The 19,759-nt window shown below is 40.3% G+C and overlaps 1 protein-coding gene across 1 annotated transcript; it reads left to right on the top strand.

Moving 5' to 3' along the window:
* Positions 1 to 2,087: 2,087 nt before the first annotated feature.
* On the top strand, positions 2,088 to 17,435 carry LOC141795580 (L-threonine ammonia-lyase). Its single transcript, XM_074676524.1, has 11 exons — positions 2,088 to 2,203; positions 7,114 to 7,435; positions 8,952 to 9,068; positions 9,474 to 9,715; positions 10,801 to 10,966; positions 11,426 to 11,525; positions 11,660 to 11,735; positions 12,233 to 12,358; positions 15,864 to 16,031; positions 16,132 to 16,189; positions 17,337 to 17,435. Exons 1-11 carry the CDS (start codon positions 2,088 to 2,090, stop codon positions 17,433 to 17,435), a joined length of 1,590 nt encoding a protein of 529 aa, XP_074532625.1.
* The last annotated feature ends 2,324 nt before the right edge of the window (positions 17,436 to 19,759 follow it).

Here is a 19,759-nt window from a genome sequence, read left to right as displayed (position 1 = left end):
TAAAAATGGGGACTGAATGGATTGTAATCAGTTAAAATGTCTGCAATTGGAACTAGAAAAAAAGTTTCTTGTATTAAGAAATTATTCTAGTTTCAATCAAATTTTCAAGCAAATTTTTCTTGTTTCATTTGCTTTTTTTTTTTTTTTTACTTGTTCTGAGCAATTCAGACCTCATTTTAGTCTTTAAATAACTTGAACAGGACATTTTCTAGACTGACTGGTTGAATGTGGCTCTTGTCAAGTATAACAAGACAATTTTTACTTAAATAAGACAAAAACACTTGATAAGATTTCAGTTTTTGCAGTGATTGCAGTTTGGGAACAGACCATAGACCAGGTATCTTATACTCGTGCCATGGAGGGCCAAGAGGCTGCATGTTTTCTTTCCAACTAAAAACTCCACCAGCTGATTTCTCTGATTACATCACCTTCAAGCAAAAAGCAGGGACTAATCAGTGAAATCAGTTGGTAGAGTTTTTGGTTGGAAAGAAAACCTGCAGCCTCTTGGCCCTCCATAGCACAAGTTTGAGAGCCCTGCCATAGACAATGTAGTTCATGGATGTAGTTTCTGTGACATCACCAATCTGATTATGAAACAGAGTTTTGAAGCTAATGGGCTGGTGCGGCCATTTTGGAAATGAGGCTGGCTTTAAGTCTCCACCCGTAGACTGTATAAAACATGGATGTAGTCTCCCCTGACACCACTCGTCTGTTTCTGAAACGGAAAATGAAGCCCATTGGCTATCCCATCCATATTGGTAGTGGCAAGTGCTTTGCGTACAGCTATAGGGCGCCTGTCAGTCATGTGACCCTGAGCTGTGCCTCTGATTGGGCAAGCTCTCTATCTAAATATCCTCTGAACTGCAGAGTTAGAAAAAAATCACCCCCTGTACAGTGGGTGCTGATAGTTAAGTTAGCGACTCAGACAGGAGACGTTTTCTGAACCAGGCTGTAAATAGGTTGATTTCTACTTTAAAAACTGCTTTTTTGGCTTGGTGAGTATGTGACTCCCCTCCTGGTATTTCCAGAGCCCGCCTCAAGCGGACACTCAAGAAACTGCAGATTTTAACACTTCGACATTGCCTCATATTTTCAGACTTGAGGTTGCTGCTTGGAACAGATGCAGTCAGACGCTGCACGGAGTGTAAACTTGTATATAAAAGTCACAGTGTTTTCTCCTCCTAATTTTCATGCGTCTCATTTTCACGTCATGTTAGCGTGAAAACCAAAACCCAACCCTACTAGATGCTGTATGATCAACAATATGTATCAGCTCTAATATAATACAATAAAAAAATGCATGAAAAACCAAGAAGACAACATAGTGAAGAAAGGCGATCTGCCAATCATAGAGTACAATGGGTATGTTCATTATTTCTGTCCTGTGAGACTTAATGCTTCTCCCTGTTGCTCTAGCCTGTGCATCAGCTTTAGCTTTGCTAAGTGTTTAGCTTCAGTCTTTGTGTTTTTTAAGCTTTCTGAAAAGTGTTCTGTCTTCCTCACATTATTTCCTGTGTTTTTTTATCTAAACTTTTCTTTCTTTGGTTTGTGATTTTTCTTGCATCCTGTCTGACTCCATCAGCTTCTCTAAATCTTTATTCTTCTAGTTAGCCATGTTTGTCTCTTTCACTGTGTCCATACCAGTCTTTATGAAACAGAGACTGTCACCCTTTCTTGCACCCCTCACCTATTTCTGACCCCCCAATAGTCTCCTCTGTGTTTTTGAGCTTCCAGATTGCTGCTCCTCAGATAAACCCTAAGTATGCATCTATCTCCTTAGACGTCCGATTAGTGCTACGTCATTGAAAGGGGAAGTAATCCTGGTCTGGGCCCAGGAATAGAGCCTTGGGAGGAGTCAGGCCAGCGGAGAGAGACGCTGCAGAGCCACCATGCATGTGCCTCTGGGTAATCTCTTCTTAAATAGCCTTTGGCTGGGGAAAGAGGGAGGTAGAACCAAAGGGGAGGGAACACCGTGGGAGCAGATCCAGTCAGTGTCCTCTTATCCCTGGGACACATCACAGCCAGAGAGAAGAGGGATCTGGATCCAGAGACGTGTTGGACTATAAGAGGACAACCCTTCCAGCAGGATGAACTTTGCTGCACAGTTTTTCTACTCCAGCTACCTGAGTGAGCGGCTCGAGCGGCTGTATTCACCGAGACCTTCGATCAAAGACAGCGAGGAGAATGACCCCTTCTGGGAGAGGTGGGAAAATACAGCAGGTCCCTCCCTGGATCCTTCAGACCTCCCCCCTCACCTGCTCAGCCCTGTAGAAAAAGATTCACCCAGTGCTGAGAGTCTGGATGTTGATTCTTCCACCACAGCTTCTGCGAGGACCTCCATTCCTCCTCCTCCTCCTCCTCCTGATTTTACTTTGCAGCCACTTCATAGAAACACAACCTTAAATCTCTACTCACTTTCTCTTCCTCTACCTCTGCCTCCTCCTCCCCCTTCTTACCCTAATCACATCAAGAAATTATCACAACCAGCTACTGGTCATCAGAATCTTTCTTCGACTCCTGGAATCCCCAAATCGAAGAACGTCCACCTTCTCCTTTCCAACGTTGTCCTACCCAAACCCTCGTCCTCTTCACCTTCTGCCCCTAATAGAGAAAAACTGCTCCCACCTTTTGAGGCCCTGGTAGACTTACTCCTTCGCTTTGTCCTCTTCTGCATTCTCCTCTTTGTCCCAAGGTAACTCTCCCAAGTCTTGAGAATTCCAATGAATATATTGGCACATTTTTGGAGACATGCTGTGCATATGAACAAAGTTAGATCTGAGGCCATAAAGGATACGCAGGCAGTTTTTTTGTAATCAACAGTCAGACACATCTTCAGTCTTAAGCTCAAATACAAAACTTAGCAACAGTCGTTCCCAATAGGATGTTATGTCAATTGACCTCAATGTGTGACAGAAAGATTGACTTGTCGAGTCTCGAAAACATTGGATTCAGAGTTAAAGTTGACTGATAACAGATCATTTCTGTCTACCTCTGGCTCTAACCTTAACCATAAACTTTCTGTAGCCTAAACCTAACCACAGACTCTTGTAGATTTTATTCACTCTAAACCTGCCGTTTACAATACACTCAGACTTTGCGTCACCATTACAGTGCCAACTGAAATACAGCTTGATAATAAAAAAGTGTCATTTCTAGGAGACATTGTTTGGCTCAAAGTTGATAAACCTGAACCTTAGTGATGCTGAATTTGTTGCTTTAATAGACCACAAACTGGACTGTCAGGGCCATGCTCTAGGACACTCTTTACAAACTGGGACATTCGGGCTTTAAAAGAACGTTAAGAAGTTAAGAGAGAGCAATGATGGACGCCTGCTGGGCTGTAATGTCTCCTTCACTTTCTCAGTTTGAGAAACTATTAACAGTTTTTACCAGCTCAGCTAAATAAAAGCGGTCTCTCTGGGGTTGATAACCTTCGAACTGGCTGCATTACTTTGTGCCCTTTTGTTTCTGAACTTTGCTCTTAAGTCACCTTAGCCACAGGTGTAGTCTGTCACAGCTGTGTTAAGAGCAAACTGTGAGTCTGAAAACTGGGACAGAGGGCAGTGATGGACCCCTGGCATGAGGTGAAAGGTCACCATTGTTTATATGAGATCACTGTGGTATAAATAAAGTGGCTGTTCTCTGCAGGGATCTGGCACAGTCAGACTGTTGTTTAGGTGAACTGCTCCCCCTGGTGGCCACCTGATGTTTTTAAAGCTAAAACTAGGTGAAGTAAAGTTATCACACTGTTTCTTTAACTCTCCCTGTGTGTCTCAGTATCTGGACTGTCAGGATGCAGAAAACAAAAGGAGGTGGTCAGGGTTAAAAACAAAAATGTTTTGTTTATTGTGGTTTAGAACCAAACACAGCGAGAATCTTTTTCTACTTGTTAAAGGTGTAAAACTTCACCATTAACCATTAGTGATCTGCTTTAACAGCTAAGTGACAGGGTTAATCTCCAAAGGTTAAATCCTATTATCACATTTACACAGTGTTTAGGGCCTCCTGATTAACTACTTCTGTAGAAATGGCCACAATGAAGTCTGATGCATTACCTTTCGATGAATCCTGCTCTAAATTCGCCCAGAAATTATTTCCCATCAAAAGAAGTTTTGAACTTTGTTTTTCTATGTCAATTTTTTCTCATATTAAGGGAAAACAGAAGAACATTTAAATTGAATAAAAGCACAAGTTAAATCGTAATGCACAACTGAATCTCTTATTTTTTAAAGAAAGAGAAGAAATATAATTTTTTGCTTTAAAACCATTTTTTTTTCCTGAGAGATCTGGAGTAACGCTGTTGCCTACCCCATAGGTTTGCCCTCTAAGCCTGGATACCTGGAGGTCTATAGCTATCGTGTACCTCCTTCCAATAACTATGTACTGAAATGCAGCCCTGGCATTGGTCTGCTGAGCAGCGTCTTTTTTTCATAAACTGCTTGAAAAATAGACATTGTCACTTATCCATTTCTGAAAGAAGTTTTGTTGCAAATCGCCCACAGGGGCCATATTGGAAATGGGGCGGGCTTTAACTGATGCTGGAATTAGTAATTCAGAGAGGAGACACTTTTTGTACCAGGCTGTCAATATGTTTATTTCTGTTGTGTCATTCCAGCACTTTGGCATTGTGTCATACTTTTAGACCAGAGGTTGTAAGGATGGGTACCAACTTAGGTACTTTTATGGGTACCAACCGAATCCTGTCTGTGGTACCAGGTACCGATTCACGTAAAAACAAAAGGTACCATGTTTAGGAACCTTATTGCATTCTTGGGACTGTGAGGGAGTAAATGAGTAAACGATTTGGACATGACCACAGCATTGCAACGTAATATTTTGAAGAATAAGTATTGACAAACTTTGAGATTTTATTATTTAACAAATTAATATTTATTACTACACAAAAACACAAAAGTACCGAAAAGAGGTACTGTTGAGTGCCGATATCTATTGCGAGGTACCGGGCATCGGTACCGTATCATTTCAAATGTGAAAACTACCCATCCCTAAGAGGTTGCCACTTGATGTTTCCATAATCACAACATTCAGGAACGACTGTTTCCTCTCTGTTCTTCTTGTAGTTGTTGCAATATGATGCCAAGCAACATAAATCAGCCTCAATATCACATAACACACTTAAAATCATTGTTGAAAAGTAAGATGAAAAAAAAGGGCCCAAAAAAAGATGCTCTAACAATCATACAGACAGCATTGCTCAAATGACTAGCGCAGGAGTATCTCCAAGTGTTGCAGACACTCCAGCAGATGTTGGCTTTGTGATGCCCACAGCGATGTAGCTACAGCTCAGAATCGGCACAGAATTATAACCCAAAGTAAGTTATTGGTTCAAACTGATTTACAGCCATTGTTGCTCAGAGGAGCTCATTTCAAACTTTATTTGAGTCGGCTTAATTCTGTGATATTGAAGGAAAATGTTAAGTTTACACAGCTTCCATATTCTAAAATGCTTTAAATTCATTTCACAAATGATTTTCTTAAGGAAGCACACGAAGATAAACAGATGACAAAAGCAAGCATTTAGTGTTAAACTTGCAAACATGAAACTTTTTCAGTACCCCTCAAGTTTCAGCAACTCATGTTGTAATACGTTATGAGCAAAAACTTCTGGTTATACATGATGAATGAAATTAATACATAATGTAAAGCTTAGGCCAGCCGCTACTATATTTCTTAATGAATTTCTTGATGTTCCAAAAACTGCTATTCTGGGAGCTAGCTTGTCAAGCTAGCAGCTAGCACTGTCCTTGTGTTCAGGTTTAAAGTGCTTAAACTGGTGTTTTTTATTTTATTTTTTTTATATATATAAATTTGCAGGTTAAAATTTGTGACTTTGATGTGTGTTGATTTATTCCCTCATTCCTATGATCAACATATTACTGTGGCCGTGCTTTAAGGGGGTTTCATTTTACTGCAGTTCACTTCACAAATGATGTCTAGCTCCCTGATTGTTTCGTAGACATCCAATCCAAAAAAGTCTGTACATTTGACTGAAGTGAATCAACAGTTGTAGATTTAGACAACATGAAAACATTATTGGAGGGATTATTGTTTGAATTAAGAGAGTGCTACAGTAATGTTTAAACCACTTGGTTTTATTCAGCGGTCCTTTACCGAGCTACTATAAATCAAACTGTCCAGCCTTTGGCCCCGCATTGCCACATTAATCGTTTTTGTGTCCAGAAAGAGGACTTGAATAACCCAATAAATCATAAATTGACGTAGAGATGTAATCTGTCACAGTGAGTTGAAGCTGGATAGGCACGAGAGGTGAATACATTAATCTCAGACTGACAGGGATTGGGTGGAGGCGCCTTCGTGTCAGGTCTGAAGTCTGATGGATTTTTAGTTTCTCTCAGAATATTGCTCCAGACTATGGAAAAATGTCAGTATGAACACAGCTTGATAAAGGTTGATTTTGGCCAGCCAGACTGCAATACAACTGAAAATAATCACAGTCTATAAACTGAACACACTGGTTATTAAATGACCCTTTACATTCCCCCTACACACCTATTGACTGACTGCTGTTGCTGTGTCTTTGAGCGTTACATACTGCTTTGCTTACTGTCGAAATCAGAAATGTAGTATTGGATACAAACACGGCATCTGAAACACTCCGATCATACACACACAGACTAACGAATCAAGGCAGAGACTGACCAGCAGCTCCTTCATACTCAGAGGTCAAATAACTGTTTCTGTCTGTGGAGTCTGGTAGCTTTTACATAAACAATGTAAGAATAAAAGAAAGTCTTCTTTGACTAAAGCTCTTTTTTCTGTTGGGATCCTTTCTATTTTGTTCTGAGACCCTTAAAATGTCACTCAAAGCCTATCCATAACAAAAACAAGAACTTTTAGTGGACAGACTTTGATCAGAATAATTCCTTGGCTTCAGATTCAGGTTGAAACAATCTACTGAAGCCATTTCCAAACATTAGCAGTCATGACTCTTTTGTATACTATGATAGGTAAAGTCAGGCCAAGGTCTAAAACATACCTGAAATCCCTCTTAAATCCTTTGTTGCTTCCTCCCTAATCTCATCTGTGTGATTAAGAAATTTGACGTAACATCTGTCTTGTGTTGTTCATTAGAGAGGAGCTATGTTTGGGTTCCAGTCACCCTGGATCCTCCTTCAAGGCCTTCAGTAACGGCACTGCAGGCCGCAGACCCACCCTCATTGAGCCCGAGCGGCTGAAGGACTTTGGAGAGGAAGAACTCCTCAATGGAGACGTAAAGGTCCATGATACCAAAGTGTTAGAGAGCCCCGAGTTTGTGCTCATGGAGCCTCCCAAAACCAGACGTGTCAGCGAGTTCAGGATCGTCCCCAGACAACCCCCCGAGTTCCTCCGCTTCGAGGACATCAGCGCTGCAGCCTTCAGAATCCAGGCAGGGATACAGAAGACGCCCTGCACGGTACACGAGCTTCACTAGCTTAGCATGAGCTAACACAGTGTAGAATGATGTGGTCAGACAGGAAGTTGTTGTTGTTGACCTCTGGGCTCATATGCACATTCAAGGGTCAGAGGTCAAAAGGGGGAGGTTTCCTCACGTGAACATCAAAAGAAGAAAACATAGATCACTGTTTTACTTTACTATTTTACATTTCTAAGTTGAGTTAAACTGCACTACTCTTTTTTCTTCTCTTTTTTTTTTTGCATTTCACGTCAGCTTTACTTGAAACATGTCAAAGGCCCTTGAAAATATGTCTTTTCGGTTGCCCTGGCAAAGTCATTGTTGCACAAACAGGGCTCCAGAAGCAAGTTAGCAAACTGTAATGTCATAGAATAAAATAACTTTATTGTCCCGAAAGGGAAACTCATCATGAACCCAGTGCTGACACAGTTCTGCCCTCATAGATAGTAATAAATAAATAAATAATTAAAAAATTAAAAAAATAGATAAAGGGTACATAAACATATCCAAACAATGGCCTCTACATACAATATGCAGTCTCCATTGGCACCTGTATCACTCATAATTCTTCCTTACTTCAGCCTTTTCCTCAAAACTTTTTCATTTTCTTCCCCTCACTGTGGAGGGTAACGGTAACAGCTTCCTGGTTTCGGTCTTCTCTGGCTCCATGACGCTTCAGTGGCTGAGCAGCTAGCTGACGTGAGAGGGGTAGCGGGGAAGGACGAGGCGGGACTATGGGCGGGACGGTGCAGAGCAGGGGAGACTGGGGATTGGCACAAAAACCCAAGATGAGGGGAGTGCCGGTTCGGATTGGTCAATTATTATGCTGTTTTGCAGCTGATCTACTGGATGGATTTTTTTTGTTCTTTTTGCTTATTATATTGCGTAGACTGGACCATCGGACCATAACGGCCTCATAGACGGTGTTATTAATAATTACCAAGCTTCCAAATCGTAGACCATAGCTTTAAGTTTGAATAATTCATAATAAAGTTCAAAGTATCAGAATAAAGCTGAAACTTTACGTGCTAGCTTTGAGTAAGAAAAAGACGAGTAAGTGATGTGACTTTTGTGACACAGAGCCTGTGTCCATCAACAGCATTAACTGCAACAGCACTCAGTGTTTACTTACTCACTGAAGTCATCCTGCGGCACTTCCACTCCCCTTAGGAGTGACTCTTAAATCTGTATTAAATTGCTTTGTATGTGCTTTACATTCAGCGACATTTTACAAAGAAACTTTAAAAAATCAGTTGGGCCTGGAAATTGTAATCTTGAAAAAATTAGATGGCTAAGTTTTCCAATTGAAAATGCTCTTATTTAACAGCATTTTAGAAATTAAATGTAAAAACACTTTTGACACTGATGGACATGGGCCTTTATTCCTGAAAATTAAAAAACTAGAAAAAAAAAAAACTTGTATTGTTTGACTTATTTGTTGCTCCAGCCATGATACATGATGGAAAACGCAGAGCTGGTGTTGAAACTGCATGTGCTCTCCCTGTGTGTCCCTCAGTACTCCAGACTGTCCAAACAGTACGGCATGGAGATCTACCTGAAGAAGGAGCTCCTGCACTACACAGGCTCGGTGAAGGAGAGGGGAGTCCTGTACCTGCTCACATCCCTCACACAGGTGAGAGAAGGAGGAGAGGGGAGGGGGTGACTGCTCCATGTCAGGTCACAGCTTCTTTAATCTGCTGTCTGTATGTTCGTGCAGACACAGGTGTCAACTGACCACTAATGACCTGAAGGGACTAAAATAGTATCAATGCAGCCTGGAGATTTTCCCTGAGACCAGAGTGAGGCTGACTTCCTCCAGAAAGCAACAAGAACTCGAAGGAGTTTAAATCATCGTACATGGTCCAACAGAGTCTCACAGTTTGGGCTTTCTTAAAACCACTCGGTCTGAGTTGAACTCTGTTTTGAAAGAGGACCAAAGCTGAGGAGCCAACACATGGCTAGAAAAAAGATTCTGCATTGATAAAATAAGAGTGTACTTTATGCTTGATGTGTGTTTGTGTGTGTGTGTTTCCTCCAGGAGCAGCAGAGAAAGGGAGTGATTGTAGCCACTGACTGTAACTTCTCCATGGCCGTGGCTCATCACGCTGTGGAGCTGAAGATCCCTGTGTTCGTAATCATGCCGTCATGCTGCTCCTCGCCTCGCCTCAGGATCTACAGAGACTACGGAGCCATGGTGATCTCCTATGGCAGCACCGGGCCTGACTCCCAGAAACACGCTCGCCACCTGGCCACAGAGAATGGATACCTGTACTTGGAAGAGTCAGTCCAAATTACTTATTCAGTCTTCACTCCAAGTCATGTTGTTGTGTTCTGTGGTTGGAAGCTATAAAACAAAGGAAACACTTAAATGTGTGCTTAGACTGTATAGGGGAAAGAATTTTAAATTAAAACTGTGAGTTATAGTAATTTTCATAATTTGCATAATTAGTGACCGAAAAATAGAAAATACACTATTTCATAAACTACCAGCCTATAGACTCCCTGTAAACTTTACGGTTAGAGGAATTATTATCTCTGCCTCAACGTTTTACATGCAAATGTATAAACTGGACCATTAGAAGTTTTTATCATTATATTTTGGTCCAGGTAGTATTAAGCAGTCTTGGTGTATGCAGGTGGAGCAGTTGGTGTGGAGAGCAAAATCAGGCACAACCAAAATCAACTTTATGCCCTTGACTGAGTGTATTATACCCCAAAAACACTGTTCTGGTGCACACCGGAGTGAAGCCTCTGTTAAACTATTTACAGTGAATGAGGCTCACCAGGAACATGGGAGCAGGTGCTACTCTTGAGATTTAATAAAACACAAAAATAATCCAAATTTGTGGCTTCCCCTCTGAATGCAAATAGAAAAGAGTTTCATTTATTTATTTTATTTTATTTTATTTTATTTTATTTTATTTTATTTTATTTTATTTTATTTTATTTATTTATTTATTTATTTATTTATTTATTTTTTTGGGGGGGGTGCTCAGTTTTAGTTTTATGTTTATATGTTTCAGTATTAGTTTTAGTCTATTTTTTAATATTGGGTAGTTATGTTCAAGATTAAAAAATGTCTGAAGAAGCAATAAAAAAGCAACAAAAACTCAAAACATCACACCATTTTCAAAATGTTTCCACTGAGGACAGATAAACAACAATAAAATGAGTCACTCACTGTTATTCTGTCTAGCTAGCAGGCAGAGGCAGATTGTAAAAAACAAAACAAAACAAAACACACAATAGCAAGTTTATGTATTAGGTAGACACGTTTACCATTTAATTATAGAGAAAAGCATGGGAGAGCGCCTGCAACACCAAAACCTAATGTGTTCTTTCTGTGTTTCTGTTTTTTCCCTCAGGGATGAGAGTGCAGCATATCTGGCAGGTCTGGGCACAGTGGGCATGGAGATCTATGAGCAGGTTCTCAAACTGGACGCAGTGGTTGTTCCTGCAGCTGGTCAGTATGGTCTACTGACCGGGACAGCTGCTGCCATCAAACACCTCAACCCGAAAATTCTCGTCATAGTAAGTGAACAACTAAAAGACAGGTTACCTTCACATGTTTTTTCCACATCATAAAATAGTGTGCTACCACATGTTGTTATGCAGATGATGCCCTGATGCACATTTCCATGAAGGGGGAATTGTCTTGCCCAGAGTTATACGTAGTTACAATTCAGGGTTGGATGGCAGGGCGGTGACTCAAGATTAACTCTTTCAAAACAGAAAAACCCCAAAATAGACCTTGAGTGGCAACATGAGCAGCTCCTGTCTGCTCTTAGCAACCCAGCTTAGCATGTTGTACCTACTGCTAAGAACAGTAGAAACAACATGAGGCTATTTTTATTTTCATCGTCACGCTGGAATTCCAAGCTGAAAACTCACTCAGTGTTGACTTGAGAAAAGTCTGAAACGATTAATTTATGATTTTTTTTTTTTTTTTCTAAAGCTGAATGTAAAACATTTCATGACCTTTTCCTACAGGGAGTTGAACCTGAAAGTTTCCCCCTGCTGCTACAGTCTCTGAAAACTGACAGTCCAGTCAAAGACTTGCACAGCAATCCCAACAAGAAACTTTATGGAGGTAAAGATTTTGGCTGGCTCTTGTGCCAGACATGGATATTATTTACACATTATGATAGCAGCTCACATGGCCTTACTAATTGCACTTTAAATGATTTTAGTAACTGAATATATTTGTCTTGTGTTTTGTGTCAGATCTTGTGGAGCGCTCGCTTGGTGAAAATACTTTCCAGCTGGCAAAGAAATATGTGGATAGAGTCATCTCTGTAAGGTATCATCACATCTCTTTCCCAAAATTCAAATCGACTACTATTACAAGCAACTAATGATTTGAGATGCAACCCTAAATTAGAAAAATGTCTTTGAAATTTTTATAAAAACATTTTTTCATGGTTTGAAAATCCTTTTAGTTCTATATTTGATTAAGAACAGTGCAAAGACAAGTTATGTGTTGTTGAAAATATTTTTTTAAAGCCAGCAACATGATGTGAAAAAGTTGGTACAAATTCAACATCACATGTAATCTGTTAAAGCTACATTATGGTTGAAAAACAGGTTTTGAAGCAGCACATGCATATCCAGATAATGCCTCTAGAAGATTTATCAGCGAGGCATTCTGCACGTAATACATCAACGTGGTTTTTGGACCACATCTTCATCACATGAAGCTAAATTTGAGAAAATAATGAAATGCACTTTAACTATCTCTGTGTTCACTGACTAAAGAAAGAAACTGAAAAGGCTGTTTTTAATCTCCCTTCTTGGTAGTGAGGAAGACTCCTTGGTGGCCATGCTGCGGTTCCAGGAGTTTGAACGCGCCACAGTGGACACAGAGGGAGCCATGGGGTTGGCAGCCATCTTAGCTGGACAGCTACCTGAACTTAAAGGCAAAAAGTGAGTGAATTTTAGCTTTTCTACTTTTAGTTAGATCAGAATTTAGACTTGGTGGGAAGAAATCTCTCAAGCAAACACTCTGTATGTAAGCTACATGGAGTGTGGTTCAGCTGCAGCTCTGTAGCTCTTTCCCATATCATATGATTTTACTTTGAGGAGACTGTCACCTTGTCAGTTACCCATGAGCTCAGCCTAAGACGGGGTTGAATGTTTTGGGGCACTGACACCAGTTAAGGGAAGGGGGAAGCTGTGAAAAAGGGGGTCCAATCTCAGAGTTCACACTCACTGACTTGGAGGCACGTCCCTGCTACGTCTGTGAGAGCTCAGGGCTGTCCAATTGTCAGATTGTTAAGTATGTGAGGGCTCTTGAGTCCTTTATTCATGCTGTATGTGTACAGACTTAGCGTTAGGGAATTACTCAAAAGTTAATAGCAATGTGAAGTGAAGGCGTGGCATGGTAAATGGACAAATTATATGGAAATTTAAAATTGAGACACAAACAAGAAAGCAGAATTTGAAACCAAAGTTGAGGTTTTAGAAGGAGAAGTCTTCCTATCTTTAAGAATAAATGTACAGATTTAATCTGCCTAAATATATGTACATTTACACACATATGTGTGCGCAGTTTAATTTATATAGTAAGATTTTTTAATATTCATATTTGTTTCCATTTGGTTCTTTAGCCGTTCTGGTTAAAAAGTGTGTATCGGTAAAATTTTCTATTATTTGAAAATGTGTACTTAACCACTTTCCAGGTCAAGTCCATAAGGGCTCAGGGTTTAGGGGGGACATTGAGATGAATGCACCTTCACTGAAAAAAATATTAGGTTGGTTCAACTTAAAATGTTAACTTCAATTGCTGCCTTGAAAAATAAGTCACCTTTGAGAAAAGCTTTATTTCAACTCACAAAGGTAAGTTATACAAGTTGTTTAATTAATGATCCTTTACTTTTTGAGCTTGATACTCTAAACAGAAATAACTTACTACGTTACACAATGCACTGAGGAAAACCTAACTTCTCTTCTCAAAGACACCTACAATAATATATTATTTTCACTCACAAACTTAAGTAATACTAGTTGTTGAAACTACTAACTTTGGTTTTCTTTTTGGTGGTCATGATCATAACTGTGCCCCAGTGTCCTCGATGAAGCTTCGACCAGTTAGCATCATGTTTTGTGTAAATGGTGTGAGCCAATAACAAACCTGTGTGTGCATTTTGTCCTGAGGCTACTCCAAGTATCATAAGGGGCCTTTTCTGTGTTTGCATTCGAAGTCATGCTTAACACAAAGCTGTAATGAAATCAGATTTAAAAATGAAGCACTTATGACTCTTTTCATCAAAAGAGAAGCACTTTTTTATATAATTTGAAATTTTATGGATACAGGTTGAGTATGACTTGTCATAAACTTCAGCTCAGGTGAAAAGTTAAATGCTGTGTCATGATTCTGTTACACCATCGTGGAGGTTTCCCCTGACAGCCTGGCAACTGAACAAGAAAACCAATCCAAATTCAGACAAACAAGTTTGTCTCAGGGCGACTGTGGCTCATTGTTGGAGTCATTCTCAATCGGAAGGTCGGGGGTTCATACCCAGGTCAAACTGTCCATGTGCCAGGTGTCCTTAACCCTGAGTTGCCCCTGGTGACTGTGCCATCCGCATGTGAATGGGATTAGTTAACACTGACAGGGGCTTTAGTCTGGAGACTCCACTATCAATGTATGAATGGGTTAGTGTAACATGTCATGTCAAAGTGCTTTGAGAGGTCAGGGGGCTGGAGAAGCACAGGTCATAGCACACATTTTCAGACGCCTTTTTTTTACCATCATAAACAATCAACAGGAAAAAAAATCTAACAAGTTCTGTAAGTCAGACACAACTCATACCTTACCTCTGCAGTACACTTAGCCAGTCATCGGGTCTATGATGTATGGGAACTTTATCAATACATTGTTATATGGTGAATTTTGATACCTATGCATCTTAGATTGGCATCATTTAAAGCTACAAATACTTAACACTATCCGGCAGATGCTGTAACGCTTCTACAGTTTGTAATTCAACCGTAGTCCATCCCTTCAGCAGCTAACAGAGTATCTGGTAGACAAACCGTAGGGTTCATGGTTGTGTCACTATGCATTAATAACACACAGAGTCAAAAACTTACTTTGAAGAAGCACTTTATGTGGCTTTTTGGTTCAAGGTTTTACTCCTAAACGTCTAAGAAAATATAGGAAACAGCAGCGAGTTGTTGGTTTCATCTGATTCAGAAAGGTTTTGAAATGCTTTAGTTACAAAGTCTCACTCTTGACAGCAGTAGCTCTCTGGATCCATGGGCATGGACTCACACTTTACACACTTGTAGCACCAGGTAACTCAGATCATTCATGCGCTTTAGGCCCCGTTTACACGACAATGTTTCATCTAAAAATGCTAAAACGAAGTGAAAACGCAATGAAAAAAATCTGTGTTTACACTGAAACGCTGGGGGACTGAAAACGCTGTAGTAAGCATGCCAGGCCTGTAGGCGGTGCCATAACTGTCTTGTCCAGAAGTCGCTTTCGGGAGATCTCCACTGAAGAAGAGCTGAGCTGATCATCTGGTGTATTGGGAATACTAAGTGCAAAAGTGGAGCAACAGATGCACATTTTGTATGAGGACAGTGAGTAGATTCAGCAGATTGAGCAGCATAATCACAACATGGTATTACGCAGCGATTGTTACAACCGTATTATTGTACTGTTGTATGTGCTCAGCAGCATTTAAAAAAATTCAAATATGGAGACCATTTTCAAAAGTTTGAAACGCCGTTTCCGTTTAAACGGGAGGCTTAAACGCAACAAAACTTTTGCGATTTCACCCTAAAAACCGTCGTCATGTAAACGGCCCCTTAGTTAGCTCAGAAGCGTCTCCCCCTCATTTCCATCAGTCCATTGAGTCTCATTGTTCCTCTGTAAACTCTGACCCATGTGTCCACGGTCAAAGACACATAATCTGTGCAATCAAAATGACAGATCGTTATAATATGATCACATTTTTGTCTCTTTTAAACCCCAAACTGGACTAACTGACAGAAAAGAGAGCAACATAGTAAAGTTAACCCTGTGTTAGCTTCTCTTTAATTGAACAAGATACTTTTCAAAATTTTATCAATTAATTGATTCGTCAATTTTTCCTTTTATAGGAAGGAAAGCAGTCCTTTCCCTGATTTAAAAAGAGCTACACAAGATTAAAAATACGTATTTAGAAAGCTGTACTGCATGAATTAAACATTGAGCTTCACTGTATGTTTGGTAATTTACATACAATGTCCTTTTAAGCATTGAGTAAGTCAATTAATGAACACATGAAAAATATCCTTCTGTACGGTAATTAAATAAAGGTCTGAATGAGTGATGTAAGTCTGATGTTCTGGCACTGTGGCAAAGTCAGCAGAGCTTATCCGCTTGGCCTCAGATCAATCACGACTCCCTGCCTGTGTGTGTGTGTGTGTGTGTGTGTAGGGTGGCTGTAGTGGTGAGCAGTGCAAACATGGATCTGGAGCTGGTCCGGCAGTGTGTGGACCGGGCTCTGGTGCTGGACGATCGAGTCAGTAAATTCTCGGTGCAGTTGGGGGAGTGGCCTGGCGACATGGCTAAGCTGCTGGACTTCCTGTCCAGAGAGGATGTCAGGTATGGTCGTCTGCAGTCCATTTCAAGATGTTTGACCCGTATAGGCTCAAGCCGTTCTATGTTTGATGTCCCTTTAATTCTTATTGTCCTTCACCCTCAGGTTGTTGGATGTCTGCCATCGTAGACAAGGTGACAAGACAGACCTGTTCAAGGCAAAGGTAGGAAACTGCTCCCTCCTCTTCCTATTGAGCTTTCTCCTCCTCCAACTTTGCTCTGCTCACTTGCTTTTACCAAAATCATGAAAGTTAAGGCTTTAAGATGGTCTCACAAAGTTGCATGGCTTCAACGTGTTCAAGTAAAATCTCTTTTGGAAAACTACTATTTTTGCCTCTGTCTGGAATGCTTCGTTTTAGCTACTGTCTCTTTAAGGCTCCCCTCTCCATGAACCCCCTTCCCTCTGATTGGTCGGACCCTGGAGGCTGAGTTATGAGCAGACCTTGGTGTTTGAGGCCCACCCCAACAAGATGTCATGAACCTGTTAAGAGATCCTTTTATGATGGCCTCATAATTTCAGAAAGTGTCATGAAGATGTCATTGAGCCCTTGTGCTGCTTTTAGGACGAAGCGTTTTGATCAGTTTACAGACAGATTCAGGGATTTCGACACAAATGAATTTGTAGAGGTCTGAAACTCTGCACGTTTGGTATAAACATCCAGAATTGTTACTTGATGTCTGTGTTTAAAATATACAAAAGCATGATACCCCCTCTTTAATCTACTAGTAGGAGTTACTGAGAGAGTAGTTCTTGAAATCAATAGTTCCTGGTACTTTTAGTTAAAAAGCACCCAAACATAACAGATAGCTTTGGGTGAGGGGTGGACTATCTCCTGGGTCTGTGTTCTCTTAACTGTCTACACATCTTCCTCTTTATTTATCAACAGTGCCACAAGGTGTATGGAAGCATGTTTAGGACAAAATGAGTTAAAACGAAAACGCAATACAAGAAGTACATTTTCATTTCAACTATATGGGCACATGTTTGGAGTCAAACTTTAAGTTAATTATCAAAAATCCAATTATCATTTTTATCTCCAAGACTGCACTTTATGTGACATTATTTATTTTGTTTATTATTAAATTAAAATGACATAATCCAGATGAAAAGGAAAAGACCATTTGCATTTTCAAACCCACCCTCAGACCAACATGAAAATGAAATAGAAATGTGGACTCCTTGGCTGCACATCATCCTCAACAGTAGGTGGCGGTGTGTATATGCCACACTGCAACCAACCCAACAAGTGCTACAGTTGAAGAATATGTAAAGATGGTGCATATTTAAAGTGTGTTTGTTTGCACTGGCAGGTGGAGTGTGTGGTGGAAACCAGGGACAGGACACAGAGTGCTCAGCTGCGTAAGACGCTCGGTGAGCGCTACCCCTCAGTTTGTTGGCTGGAGCGATGATCACAACAACAAAATAACTACAAACTATAAAAACACCAAAGAGGAAGAGAAAATGACATTGTCATAAAATGTAAAATGACATGCTAACACATCCTGTACGACGCACAGGTGTCATTTATGACCTCTGTTTAATGGATCTCATTATCTCATTACGACAACTGCTGTTAGCCAGTCAGACGTGTGTAAAGAAAAGCCTTGAGATTATAGACTGTTCATGTTATTTCTGTTAATTACACTGCTACTTAAGCAATACTAGACAAGACTGACTACTGTTAAACTGCATATCAGCTAGCTAAGATTAGCTGTGCTGGTTTTCAGTGAAACAGCACGGCCCCCTGTGTGGTGTTGCGTTGAGCAGCACCACACAGCAGATTATTATTATTGAATGTTTAAATATTACTGACCGTGCTCCACCAACACACCTAAGACGACCACAACTTGACTTGAACTTGACTGTTGCCAAGCAACACATACAAATTTACTTTTGTATTGTATACGTTTATCTGTATGTGACCGTTAATTGTGCAACCAGTGAAATACGTGTCTGTTGACAGTTGCTTTGTCAGCCTGTGATGCTGTTTGTTGTTACATTAAATTACTGTGAACACCTGAAGCAGAGATGCTTCATGTAGCTTAAGTGCTGTTGTTCTCTAAATTAGCACTCTGTGAAGGCCTCTCGTCCAATCAAATCACTCAGTCAGATTTAACGGTTGTGTATCATTCTTTGAACACTGCTCTCTGTAGGTGTAGTTTCAAAGTCCTCGTAGTTTAATGTCATAGCTATGGGTCCAAATTACACACCTTCCTAAACCACCAGAAATAATGGTATATTTTTAACTTTATATTATTTTTAAATTGTTGTAAATATTTCTGTATATACTGTCTAAGATGGTAGAGTCAATCCAGGTGTGTGTTCTGCAAATAAAAATGTGTAACTCCCAACTGTTTTGTCATGTTTGCATAAACAAAGCCATTTTCCACCTGATGATGTAATGTCTTAAGAGTAAAAGTGATACTGAACGTGAAAGCTAAGGTGTGTCCTCACGGTCCATCCCAGATTAATGACTGAAGACAGCTCTGGTGGAGACTGGACAGTTTAAGACGGGCTAATGCTCTTAAGTTCATAAGCAGAGGACATAATGACCTGTAGCTACAGGTTAAGACACAATCAGACGACGTAACGCCAGCACCGTCTACTGCAAGAAGACTGAAGCTTCAAACATGAATGCTACAGGGAAGACAAAGGTTTCCTGCTTCCTAAAGCAGCATAAATCTAAAACTTGTTGCAGCCATGGATAGAATACAAGATTTAAACTGACAGAACATCCACTTTACTCTGCAGTTTCCTCAAGTTGTGACTTTCAGGAATCTTTTGGGATAACAGAGCTAATCCTTACAATGGATAAGCCTCAGGAACCGACTGTGTTATTCAGCAACTTTAACGTCTTAAGCCCCGTTTGCACCAAGCGGTTCAGCTTGGTTCGTCTTGGGATGGCACGCATTTTATGACGTTTTCATTGACTAATCCCAAGACGTATCCCCAAATAACCAAGACGAGCCGTAGAAAACAAAATGAAAGTTTTTAAATCTTTGACAAAAAAACGTGTTTTAACCACACTGGCTGGGACTGATAGCTACCATGGTTTACGTTCTATATGGAGTAACACCTTTTATCCAGTAGTGACTAAACCTTCCCCCAAGGAGGTGGTAGAGACCAGAACAGGACTTCTGTCCTTGCAAATGGGAGCAGGCAAAAAGGCAAACATAAGAAGTGGACCACAGGGATGAAAAACCTGACAACATGTTCAAGGTGTTGATTTTGCCTGAAAATCCTCCAGATCTCAGTTGAATCAAGTATCTGTGGGATTGATCAATGAAGGCATCACTCCAAGAGGACCTGGTGGAGTGGATGCAAGGGTGCAATATTAGGCATCAAGAGGCCACCATAAGGCTGATGTCTGTACTTAAAAAGAACAGATTCAGAATCCTGTCTAATTAAAGGCATAGGAAAGTCGAAAAAATAAAATAAAATAAAATAAAAAAGCACTCAGAGAGCACAGACCTCCACCAAGCATATTGTGATTTTCACCAACATTTTAGTCCTACTTTAATGTTATACTCCCTTTCAGCAGACTGTCTGCTACAATTTGGTGTTAGTTGCAGGTTTGTACAATAATTTTTTACCTGACAGTGTTGAAAATTATGATGACCCAGTACATATTTCATATTCTGGCTCTTAGTATCCAGAATCTTCCCAGGATCTGGATCGTACTTTTACATCTGTCAGAAATTATGGTGACCTTTTCTTGTATTGTTTTACAAAG

Source organism: Halichoeres trimaculatus, unplaced genomic scaffold (genome assembly GCF_033239565.1).
Source record: "Halichoeres trimaculatus isolate MK-OKI-2021-1 unplaced genomic scaffold, fHalTri1.1 fHalTri1_scaffold_8, whole genome shotgun sequence".
Classification (NCBI taxonomy): Eukaryota; Metazoa; Chordata; class Actinopteri; order Labriformes; family Labridae; genus Halichoeres; species Halichoeres trimaculatus.
The sequence above is the reverse complement of the archived record's forward strand: the minus strand, read 5'-3'. Positions and strand labels throughout refer to the sequence as shown.

Bases quoted from the DNA above. Each gene is read 5' to 3' on its own strand.
- LOC141795580 (XM_074676524.1), top strand. From the start codon at position 2,088: ATGAACTTTGCTGCACAGTTTTTCTACTCCAGCTACCTGAGTGAGCGG. The intron at 9,716-10,800 runs GTCAGTCCAAAT...TTTTTCCCTCAG, and splicing joins GGATACCTGTACTTGGAAGA to GGATGAGAGTGCAGCATATC. The intron at 12,359-15,863 runs GTGAGTGAATTT...GTGTGTGTGTAG, and splicing joins CCTGAACTTAAAGGCAAAAA to GGTGGCTGTAGTGGTGAGCA.